The sequence below is a fragment of the Heterodontus francisci genome, chromosome 11 (genome assembly GCF_036365525.1).
Source record: "Heterodontus francisci isolate sHetFra1 chromosome 11, sHetFra1.hap1, whole genome shotgun sequence".
NCBI classification, from domain to species: domain Eukaryota; kingdom Metazoa; phylum Chordata; class Chondrichthyes; order Heterodontiformes; family Heterodontidae; genus Heterodontus; species Heterodontus francisci.
Genome location: NC_090381.1, coordinates 80,082,698 through 80,094,986, shown reverse-complemented (window position 1 = coordinate 80,094,986; position 12,289 = coordinate 80,082,698). Strand labels below are relative to the sequence as shown.

General features: G+C 36.9%; 1 protein-coding gene across 15 annotated transcripts in view; it reads left to right on the top strand.

Annotated features, from left to right (window-relative positions):
• Positions 1 to 12,289, top strand: part of eif4g1a (eukaryotic translation initiation factor 4 gamma, 1a) — a 130,817-nt gene that overhangs the window by 30,989 nt on the left and 87,539 nt on the right. For 11 of the 15 annotated variants that reach the window (XM_068042306.1, XM_068042316.1, XM_068042313.1 and 8 more), the window contains 3 exons: positions 2,235 to 2,264; positions 7,602 to 7,784; positions 9,698 to 9,791. The exons of 1 other annotated variant lie outside the window; for it this stretch is intronic. In XM_068042306.1, the coding sequence (XP_067898407.1) occupies positions 2,235 to 2,264; positions 7,602 to 7,784; positions 9,698 to 9,791 (307 nt within the window). Of the gene's footprint in view, positions 1 to 2,234; positions 2,265 to 2,540; positions 2,639 to 7,601; positions 7,785 to 9,697; positions 9,792 to 12,289 lie in introns of those variants that run through there. 3 more of the 15 variants (XM_068042321.1, XM_068042318.1, XM_068042319.1) reach the window with 2 other exon arrangements.

Genomic DNA, 12,289 nt, shown 5'->3' with positions numbered 1-12,289 from the left:
AAAATGGGAAATCTTCAGAAATTGGGTAATATTTTAGCTTATATAATGTATAATGTATTTTAGCTTAATTGTTTTGAATACAAACTCCCATTCCACTGTACACTTCATTGCTTTTAAAATTGCAAACATTTTCAGGCTGAGTTAAGAACAGTCTGATGTCTTTTATGTAGCCTTGGCTAATGCTGCCACCTGGATCGGCAGCCAGGTGGCTGTCTTTGCTAAGACGAGACTTCTGTCTTTTTCTAAACGATTCCATGGTTGTCCAGCAGAGAACTGATGAAGGGCCTTTCCTGTCAACTGTGTTGAGATATGTTTTGGTGCAGGTTAAATTGATGAGTTTGAAGTGAATAGTATTTTAATCGCTGCATCAGATTGCCTGCCCTCTTGCTGCCATCTTGCATTATGAAGCTTCAGTATTGATTAAAAGAGAAAAATGATTGTTAAAACATTTTGACATTACAAGTCACTTTTTTAGGCATCCATTATCAGCATATGGCCTTTAAAAGATTATTTGTTCCTCTTTCAGCAACAAGGAACCTTAAAGCACATGTTACTATAACTGATGTTTTGAATACTCAAAGCAGCAATCTAAGAGCCTATTAAATAGTCAATTAGTACTTAAAGATTGCTTTGCACTGTGACTTAGTTTAATTTAGTTGAAACTGTCCAAACTCAATTCCTCTGGGGTATACTTAGCGATTGGTGACAATTCCTTTAGCTGTTCAATAAGTTTCATGTTTAAGTGAGATCAAACCCAGTGGTGAAGTCTATGCTGAAATTAATTATGAACTGTTTTATTTCTCCAGTTAGTGTAATTTACATTCTCTTTAGGCAACTTGGGTTGCCACTATATCTAAACATTATGGGTAAGTTATCACTAATGCAAAAGTTGGCTAGTGTGCAATATATATCTTACCCTTTTCTTGACAACCTTCAATTTTCAATTTCTCCCTGTCGTCTGAAGGCTTTAATCAATGTTGAGATTTGGATTCATGGTTTCCAGCAGCTCGACAATATTTCACCCAATGACTGTTCTTTAATTGAGTGTTGTCAGGCTACTTATAGATGTGTTCTAGCTGGCCCAGTCTTCTAGCGGAAGATGCTGTTCTTGTGTATGTAAATAGATAGGCGGAGACAGTGATCTTAAAAAGTGTATACTTGTATTTGGTTGATCGCTGCATCTCCGCCTGCTATCTGTTGCTTGTCCCTTTTGTTCCTTGACACTCCCTCCTATCAGGAACTACCAGAAAACAACCTGGAATATGAACCATGGCCGATTCTTTTGATTTTTGTTTCCCTCTGACTTCACATCTATTCTTGCTAGATAATTCTAGGGCTTATGTTGAGATTAGCATGTGTTGAATCTAGTGAGTGAATACTGTACTAGGTGGATGCATTCATTCACAGAGTTCTCATACGGTGAGTTTCATCAAAAATACAAGGGGTGTGGAAGAATGATGAATGATAAGGCAATCCTCCATTGTTTTGATTGGGGAGAAAGCTGGACGAGCTTTTATACCAATAAGTGATTTGTTTAAATGAGTACATAGCACCTGACCAGGGAAAATGAAACCGACACAAAGCATTCACTGTAACTAGGTTTGTAATGAAATAGCATTAGTTCCTCATTTAAAATAGACGTTGATAATAGAACTAGTTTCTTGTCACACTTACTTCATTGAGTATTAAATTCTTCAGGGAAACTACCATTTTTATCACATTGCAAGGCTAACTGCTCTCGCCTGTAAACAATTCTACAATGTTTGCTAGTTCACTGAGAAAAGACAGCATACAATAAAAATCTTGCATTAGGTTATCTGAATTTGATCATGGAGTTGAAGAGTGGGAATATTTTGGCCACCATTTTTAAAAATTCATTGTTAGGTTTATAAAGTTACTGACTTTTTTCCTGTCAATCCTGCTGGTTAGATGGTTTGATCAAAAGGAAGAATGGTAATTCTTCCCTGGACAAACATCATAAATCCGTTCTTTGTATGTGCTTCAATTTAACAAAGATGTTGGCATTTCGATATGAGCACTGTTAACAGGCTTATGAGAAAGCTGGAAGTCTTATTCTTAAATTTTATTGTTTCTACTTCCAACGGTCTTGCAAAATCATTAGTCCAGAAACTTTCAGGATTAACATGCAAACCTGAGAAGCTTGTGAATGTTTTTCTATATAACGAGACTATCTGACTAATCTTAAATTTGACTTTTATTTCTTACTTCCCTAGTTTGCTGCAGGTCCTCGAGCTTTACATCAGGTACTAACCGATTAACAGACTGCATGTAATTGCATACTACCCCATGCAATTCCATGTAAATTTACATGTGCTAAGATTTAAAATATGGCTTTCAGTGCATGTCTGGATTTCAATTTCCTCTCCCTTACTGTATATATTTACTTTTAAAATAAATGTTTTTATTCCTGCTGAAAAGTGGAAGGGGAGGTGGCTGTTGACAAGACTTTAGGAATAAAAATCATTTTTGGGTGATGCCCTCATTCAGATTTCTTCCTCGCAGAGCAATTTCTAGAAAGATGGATCCAGCAGCTGCACCACCATATGAGCGCATTGCTGCCAGCTGTTGTTCAGCCCTCCAGTGAGATGATACTTAAATGGCAACTCACCCTCTCAACGTGAGTCCTGGCTCCTGCTGCTGATTTCTTTTCATTGATTTTGTCGGGCAGTCTACAAATTTAAAATCAGCAGTTGGTGCTTAGACTGAAGTAGGGAGTCAGGAGGAAAAGCCATTTAAATATAACAGCACTGGAGTAGCTGAGTGTAGAAATGCACTCCGATCCTCCAGCAGTGCAAAATGTAATTGGCACCTCTTCCTCCCAAGTTCTGTCCTGGCTCTTGCTGATTTAAAATCTTTTTCTTGAGCTATCCTTCTGAACTATTTGAGATTTAAAAGTCAACAGAGTCTGGATTAATGTTTGGAGAATTACTGTTTAAATAACAAAGTGCTGGAACAGTAGAGTGCATTCCTATTAACTGATGCGGGGAGGCGGTGGCATAGTGGTAATGTCACTGGACCAGTAATCCAGAGCCCAGGCCAATGTTCTGGGACATGGGTTCGAACCCCCACCATTCAATTAATAAATCTAATAAATAGTCTAATGGTGACCATGAAACTATTGTTAAAAACCCATCTAGTTCACTAATGTCCTTTAGGGAAGGAAATCTGCTGTCTTTACCTGGTTTGGCCTACATGTGACCCCAGACCCACAGCAACGTGGTTGACTTTTTAAAAAATGCCCTCTGAAATGGCCTAGCAAGCCACTCAGTTCAAGGGCAATTAGGGATGGGCAATAAATGCTGGCCTAGCCAGCGATGCCCACATCCCACAAATGAATAAAAAATGCTTCATTTCTCTGGTGCTTTGCAAATATGGACTTTGTAGCACCTTACTGCATCACTCATAACCTAAGTGCTTCAACAAAGTCAACTTCATTGATTGTTACGTAGGCAAATACAGCAGCTTTTGTGTACACTGTGAAAGCCACCAGTAGCAGTGAGATGGATGATCAGCTAATCTGTTGGTTGAAGCAGGAAAGAAGGCCAGAATCCTGCCTAAACACACTTTTCCTTTGAGTAGTTTTACTGTCGATTTGAACCAACAAAAGCATGGCACCTTTTATGCACCACTCATTCAGTGTTGATTTGCTGAGTCAGTGTAAATTATGTGCTGAAATTTTGGAGTGTGGCTTGAATCTACTTCCTTAAGATTTAGAGGCATGTGTACTAACAACTAAAACAAGTGGGCAATTGAAGAATAAATAGAAAATAACAGGTTCAAATCCCAGGCCACCTTTTGACATAAGTTGCTTACTGCAGTTGGATTCAGTTTTTCCACTTGTTTTCTGGGGCCCCTAGGAAAGTGCGGTGTGCTTTTGCAGTTGGATATATTGTGTCTCTGTTGGCTTTTGCTGGGTGTCTTTGGAAAATCTTCATGATCCTGGCTGAAGTCCAAGAATCTGAAGCAGCCCAGATTGATCAGCATAGAAAAGAGTTGATATCAGCATTGGGAGCCAAGGTTCAAGTTGGCATGAAGTGATACCTTATAAACATCAGTGTTGGAGAGGCAAGTAACTGTCAATGACTATGAATATTGAAATGAAAATTGGTAGACAAAATGTGTTTGTGGATGCCATTTGTTATAAAGTTCATAGTTTAAGAATCGGAGAATTATATGACTGTTAGGGTTTTTCAGGTTAAATATTTGGTGGAGGGGTGGGTGTAAGATGTAAAAGTTGTCTTGTCCAAGGCTCACCTTGTACGCAAGTATATATGTTAACCACATATCCCTATTCAAAGAGCTTGAAACAGTAAGCCTGCCTTTGGGCATTATAGTCAGAAAAGTTAAAGGTATTGTCTCAGACTTTATTGTGTGCATTTTTTTTGTCATTGCATTTTTAGTGAAAGGGTGTTCTGATAAATGGTGATTTCAAGAATATATTGTGAACATTTTGAATTCATTAACAAAATTGAGGTTTGGAGTTGTGAATTGAAAACAGTCATAACAATTAATTGATTTTTTTTCTTGGCACAAGTGTGTGTAGCATTAACCATTCTGTCAATCTTGCTTAAGAGAATATTGATGTAAGCAAATAAAAACATTTTTTCATGGAGTATATTCTGCGGTCTGGTGGGCAGTATCTTTTATGCAGTGCTGCATGAACTACATTTGAGAAAATTAAAAACTGACACGAAAGCAAAGCATAGTAAGCACAGCCAGGTGCTTCCCTCTGAAAATCAACCTTTGCTTTTTGATTTGATTGGATTTCTCTTTGGCACGAGCTATTTTTGAAAACTAAGGCAAAAGCATAATTGAAAGGTGACTGGAACTTTGTAGAATATTTATATTTTTATTTTCAGGAGACCAGCTTTGTGCAATCTCAAGTCATGCATTTGCAAATTTTGTCAAATAAATTTAGGCATGCAATTAAAATAAAAACAAAATATTGCAGATGCTGGAAATCTGAAATAAAACTGAAAGTGCTGGAAATACTCAGCTGGTCAGGCAGCATCTGTGGAGAGAGAAGCAGATTTAACGTTTCAGGTCTGTGACCTTTCAAGTTCTGATGGGTCACAGACCTGAAACATTAACTCTGCTTCTCTCTCCACAGATGCTGCCTGACCTGAGTATTTCCAGCACTTTGTTTTTATTAGCCATGCAACTGTTGCTCTAGAAGCTTTGAGTATTGTAAGTTCTATTTGTAGCACTCAATCTTGATATACTTGTGATGCATAGGTCTTTCAGTAGGGAAAGAAGTCTAAGGAATATTTTGATAACTAGCAGCTGCGAAAAAAAAAATTGACCTTTGGTAGTCACTAATATATTTATGTTGTGACAGCAGTATGATAGGATGGTCAATCAAGGTCTTGGAAGTGTCCAGTCTTGGGACAGAAAGAGTTTAAAAAAAAAATATAGCTTGTACCTTGTGCTCCGTGCCACAGCTAAAATTCCAATGAATGGAAGTATGTCTTCATGCAATGCCTGCTAATCTCTTGCTGCAGAAACGTGGTTTTTCCCCACCTCAACTTGCTGTACATATTTAAAATATGCATAAATTTTTTTCATCCCTCCCTTTGGTGTTCTTTTCCGGGCTATGGTTTCATTTGAAAATGCTGAAGATAAGCTGTCCTGCTTTGCATTCTCGAGAAACATCCAAGTTCTGTAACAACTTGAATTAATTTGAAGAGATTTGCTGACTCTTGGAAGGCTACCTCTAAGCTGTTTGTATATTTGTGTATTTGTTCTCCATTGGTAGGTCAATTAATTATTTTTAGGTGCTGCATGCAAAAAGTGAGGCTTGTTACCAGTTCAACAGCATGTATAATCTGTTAAAGATTTTATAAGTATCTTCTGGGCTTTACCAGGTTTTCCTTGAGTGGACTAAAATGAGCACTGCAGTAGGAAGTTATTGAAAATAAATCATATTGGTACAATGCTTTTATGTAACTACATATTCTTGATAAATCCAGTACTCACCATTTTGAAGAACTTGAAAAAGTCCTCAGCTGACATTCTCGATCTTTGCTTAATATTAATTTCAAGGGGATGGATGTACTTTTGATGGGTAGGTAGTTGTGAATAGTTTTGTTTTCCTTTTGGTTTTGTTTGATTCCTGATTGCAGACATTCTTGCATATATATTCGTATCCGAAGTAACCAGTAGAATCTAATGCACACTGGTAGTGAAGTTTCTGTATGTAGTGCATGTCCATTCAAGCTACTGTATCTCAGCATAGGTAATGTGCATGGAAAAATGAAATAATTTCAAGAGCATATTTAGTTGCTTAGGGAATCTTGTTCTCCCCCGCCCACCACCCCGACTCCATCGCAATGTATTTGGCAGGGTGGGGGAGTCGTTGTGAAACACTTAGCTTTCCAGGGTTTAAATGTGAAGGAGAATGGATATTTCAATCTGCAAATAATTCATCCATTTTGTTCACAAGAAAATTTAACAAGTGACTGGAAAGAAGTAACATGAAGAGGAATGGACGGCATTAGTAAATACATCCAAGACGTAGCTTGGTTTTTCTTCTGTGCATTCTAAATATCTCAGTGCATAATTTCCATTCTAGTACAGTGGCAGTATTGGAGGATGCTGTTTTCATTCTGCTTTAAATACATTGGACAGGAATTTCCACTGGGTTGCTCTGGTTGTTTCAGCATAATTGGCTTGAAATTGGCCAAACCAATACAAATGATTGAGGAACTTCAAGAACAAATTACGTCCAGCACAAATTGAGTTTCTGTGATCTTTGCGCTAATTTGCAAAACTTTGCCTTCCCACTCAAATTAATCATCATTGGGAGTTTCTGGTAATTGTCTATTTGTGGGTCTTCAAGGAGGCTCTTAAAATTATTTGTATAGGTGCAATGACCTTTTAAAAGCTTTTAGATTTTTAAAACATTTACTAAAACTGACTGTACACCAGAGTAATAGTAAATACTTCTGTATAGTTTATAAAGTCATTTATTTATTATAGCTGGTGGACTAGACACTGACTTTAAAAATGCCTATTTTTTGGTGATAAACCCATATTCAGCTGTATTTAAAAATGCACCAGGTTATCTCTGAAATATATTGGAATACCTTTAATTTAAATTTGAAAAAATGTACTCAAACACAGCCAGATGGCACTGGTTCATGGAAGATTTCATGTTCAGTGATGTGGAAATGAGTTTGAGCAGAACTTGAGGGAAAAAAACCACTTAAGACTAGCGGATTTTTCGTCCTGATTGCAGCCAAAGCAGAAACTCATGGCCCTTATTAATAATTTCTCTTTAGTGCAGTTGATTCCGTTGAAAGTTTATTGGAACTGTTTTCCATTTCTGTATGATTTATGTAACTGAATATTCTTAAGACATCTTAGCCTTTCTAGACCTGCATTTTAGCTTCTTCCTACAATTAAAATTATTGTAAAATGGCGTCTAGTTTTGTGTAAGTTGCCTAATGGCAGATTTACAGAACAAAAAGTTTGACAGTTGACTGAAAGTTTTGATTAGAGCTGAGCATTTCTAATGTGAATACTGCATGGTGTGCTTGTGGTCTGTGTTTATGTTGTGGTTTTCCTTTTCTTCTCTGTAGCAATACTACCCAAACAGAGCCCAGCAACAGAATAGTGCTTCCAGGGTTCAGAGTAGTGCAACGACTCGACCTGTGGCCTCTGCTACCCATGTCTACCCACCTGGTTCACAGACTATTATGATGATGACGACACAACAGATACCCACATATCCATCATCAGGACCTTATTATGTTCCAGGCCAGGCAAGAACCTTTTATCCATGGGCATTGTTAATTTTTAGTTTCCTTTCAAATTATTTCCAGAACGTTTTAAAGTGCTAGAAATACTCAGCAGGTTGGCAGCATCTGTGGAGGGAGGAAGAGTTAATGTTTCAATTCGATGACCTTTCATCAGAACTCTGATCTGAAACGTTAACTCTGTTTCTCTCTCCACAGTTGCTGTCAGACCTGCTGAGTATTTCCAGCACTTTCTGCTTTCATGTATTATGTTGGAGCAAGAACTGCATTCATTTATCAATCCTGGGCAGTCACTTTTGGAGGTAAAAGTACAACGGAGGCCATTTCATCCCTCATGCAGATGCTAGCTTCCACCAACTGGAGCAATTCAGACTAATCCCATTAATGCAGGTCTGGCAGTATCTGTGCAGAGAGAAGAGTTTAACGTTTCAGGGTCTCTGACCTGAAACATTAACTCTGCTTCTCTCTGCACAGATGCTGCCAGACCTGATGAGTATTTCCAGCATTTCTTGTTTGTATTTCAGATTTCCAGCATCTGCAGTATTTTGCTTTCATTATAATCCCATTAATGCTTTGTCCAAAACTGCAGGATATTCCTTCTGTGGATTTTACTTAATTTTTCCCCCAAAATTTTCCTCTTGTGTTTGATTTTTCTCAAGTTTCCTGCTTGACTTTTCTTCAGGAGCCACTTGTGATAAAGCAATTTATTACCTAATGAATTATTGTGCAAATAATTCTAGCTAACTGTACTCTTTACACATGGTACCAATCTTGCATTACTGTCTACTTGTTAATGATTTGCTGGTTAGTGAAAATAGTGTTCTCGCTGTTCTTAACCAGTTCCTAATTGTGAAAACTTCTGTTAAATAATCTAACTCCTCAATCTTATCACTGCATTCATTGTTGCTGACTTAAAAATGTAATCATCCAAGTGAATCTACATTACACCTTTTCCATGGCTCAGTATTCTTCTTATGATGGGGTTCCCAAAACGATCTGATACTCCAGTTGTGACCTAACCACTGTATTGCACCAATTCAGCACTGCTACCTTGCTTTTGTATTAAATAGCCCTATGTATAAAACCCACAATCCAGTTCTCACTTTTTATGCCTTTTCCACTTAAAATCCTTTAACACACTGTATTTACATCTTGAGCTCTCTTGGCTGCTTTATTCGAGAATGCTGGCATTTATAGTAATTTCTGTTGAACTGTACTACTACATACCTATCCACATTGTATTTGTCAGCTAGCTACTCATTCCCCAACTTTGTTCCCTTTCTATAGCCTGCTGCATTCATCTTCACAGTTACGTTTATCAATAAGGCTTCATATTCCCTCTATGCCTGTGTTCAGATAACTTGAGTAAGTGGGGAATGAGTTCCCAATACCAATCCTCAGGACACTCCACTGGCTACATTTTAGCAATATTAAAAAGCAGGTATTACTAATGTTACTCTAAATGGTGGGAAGCAGCTATTCTACCATGCTGCCACTTTACTTAGGTCAGTTATTTTACTTGAGGTTAATCCTTGCTATCGTTGCTTCATTAATTTCCATCAGATACTGTTTTTAAAGCAATGAGTGGTCAATGAGCTTGCTGGTGTGAACATGTTTCATTACTCACTGGCTTTTCGGATCTTTTTCTTTTCTAATTCCCCACCTTCTGTTCATATTAAGTCTGAGATTTGCTTAGTATCGTATAGTTAGCTACTGTATAAGTCATTCTGTAATGGGATCAATTATTCAGTTGCAATCTATAGAATAATAACCAACATGTATTCTGCACCAATACAACAGTAAAGTATTGCTAATAAAAATAACAAGTAGTATAATCGTTTACAGTTGATGAAGTTCACCTTGTTAGGATATGTTCGCTTTTATAGCTGAATGTGAAATTTATTGTTTTTCTTTCACAGTTTCGTTCGTCATTTGTACAACCAACTCAGCAGTATCCTGTTCCACCTGGAACCGGATTTTATTCAAACCCAAATCCTGGGGAGTACCCTTTTGGTAAGACTGCAACACTCAATTAGGATTTAAAGTAATTGTCCAACGCACAGCTGGCTGGTTGTTGAAGGCATTGTATGAATTAGAGAGAGAGATTGTGAAGAGGTATGGTGACTTCTACATGGTCATGTGTAACTTCAAACAAAATAACATTCCATTGAAATGTACCAGTTACAAAATTAATATTTTGGGGGCCAGGTGATGCAGTGTAAAAATGTACTGCCCTTTCACCTTTCTACCAGGATTCAAATAGAGTCCAGACTGATGGTATGAAATTTTTCTATCTGGTAAATGTAAGTTATCTCTGTTCCTAATGGCGATGAATTCATTGCTTAAAACTGCCAATAATTCAGCTCAAATGGCATATTAAGCCATGGGGACCACAGATGTGTATTGTAGTCAAAATCATACAATCATTTAATAGTACACAGATGGAGGCACATCAGCCCATTGTGTCTGTACTGACTCTTTCAAAGAGCAATCCAGTTAGTCCCACACCCATTATTTCCCCATGTCCCTGCAATTTTTTTCTCCCAAGTATTTATCCAATTCTCTTTTAAAGGGTACTATTGAATCTTAATCTGCTATCCTATTAGGCAGTGCATTCCAAATTATAGCCAATCATTGCATAGAAATTTTTCCTTGTGTCGCCCTTGATTCTTTCATCTGTCACCATAAACTGTGCCCTCTCATTATTTACTCTTCAGCCACTCATAGAAAGTTTCTCTAATTTACTCTATCGAAACCTTTCATGATTTTAAATGCCTCAATTAATCTCCTCTTGGCCTCTGCTCTAAGGAGAATAACCCCAGTTTATCCAGTCTATCCATGTAACTGTAATCCCTTGTCCCTCGAACCATTCTTGGAAATCTCTTCAGTATGTTTTCCAAAGTTAGAAGTTGGTTTAATTTGTATTCGTTTAGCCAGTACCTAACTTGAAAATTCAATGCTAGTATGGAGTTATTAATTTTGTGTGTCATAGGGAAAAACAATTCCATTTTAAGTAACTGCTCAAAATGAGAGTTTTTCAGTACTGCAATGTCACTTTCTGCACACTTAAATAAAATACTGAATAATAAACTCGTCTGCCCATGACCCCAATAATAATTCTTGGCTCTGCATTCTTGTGTTCTATTTAACAGTTTTGAATTGACAACTTTTGTACTATAATCCAGTGCTGGTTTAGATTACTGGAACTCTTTATTTAAATACATCAGACAGAGGGTGCTTTGTTCGGGTTCATTTTGAAATCTCATCAGAGAGGTGGAACAATGCATTCTGCTAGAGATCAGAACTTGTATTTTTACAATAAATACTTCTTGCCAGATTTCTACAGAGGACGATTGCAATATTGATGGAAAAATGAGTTATTGGCCTTTTTTGCTTTGCTTCTAGTAAATGCAGACATGTTGGCTTCAGATGCTAAGCTTAATACATGGTTTAATGTCAGATAACATTTAGTGTCATGTGGTTTGTCATAATGGTGTAACTGTTTTGCAAAGGTAAAGATGCATCAGACAGGGTATGAAAATTAAGATTGATATTTGGACTAATGCCTACAATTGTATAAAATAGAAAATTTGTATTTTAAAATAAAATCTGTTGGTGGATTGGAAAAAGTGGTGTACCAGTTTGCTGCGCCATGGAATGGTAGAACATAGATTTGTGTTCAATTTCATAACATGGTGAGTTCCTCCTGGATGTCGGGATGATGTGCTGAGCAGAAGTTAAATGCTTGCCTAAGTGGATAGAGTTAAAATTGCAAGGCTTTTTGTATCCATCAGGTTTGGTTATATTTTTCTGGTCTCCTGTAATGCTAGCAGCTGCTTAGGTTCCTATTAGTTGGTTGCCCATACCAATATATTTATGAATAGCTAATTTACATATTGTGCTATTTGACTGTTAGCAGTGTCATGATTTTTAATTTTTTTAAAAAGCTAACGTAGCAGTACAAGCTTTAATAGAAAATTCTAGTAGTGTTAGCATGACAAATCTCTGGTTCCTTTTCTAGTTTTTTTTAAATGAGACATGCAATTGTAATAAACAGAAAATGCTGGAAATACTCAGCAGGTCAGGCAGCAGTTGTAGAAAGAAACCATTTTAATGTTTCAGGTCAATAACCTTTCGCACAATTGTAAGTTCATTTGAAGAACTTGTAAACTAGGTAAGAATCTTCTGTAGCAAGTATTAAATGCATACCCTTGTAGACTTTGACAATTTAGGTATTGAAGAGTTAAGGAAGGAATTGGCTGTTTACAGTAAGTTAATTTATTACTGGTTTGTTCTGGCTAGTTATGCTCTGCATACCTACCATGCTCTTGGAAATAACTAATGGGTTGAGGTATTCAAGTTTAGATTGGCAAGCCATGGTTACTTTCCCTTATATAGTAATTGTTTTGGTTTTGTGTACTTCCATGAATTGCTTGATTTTAGTTGAACAAAATTTTAATTCTAATTACATTATTTTGTAATTAAAATAAATATTTGTTACTTTTTATTGA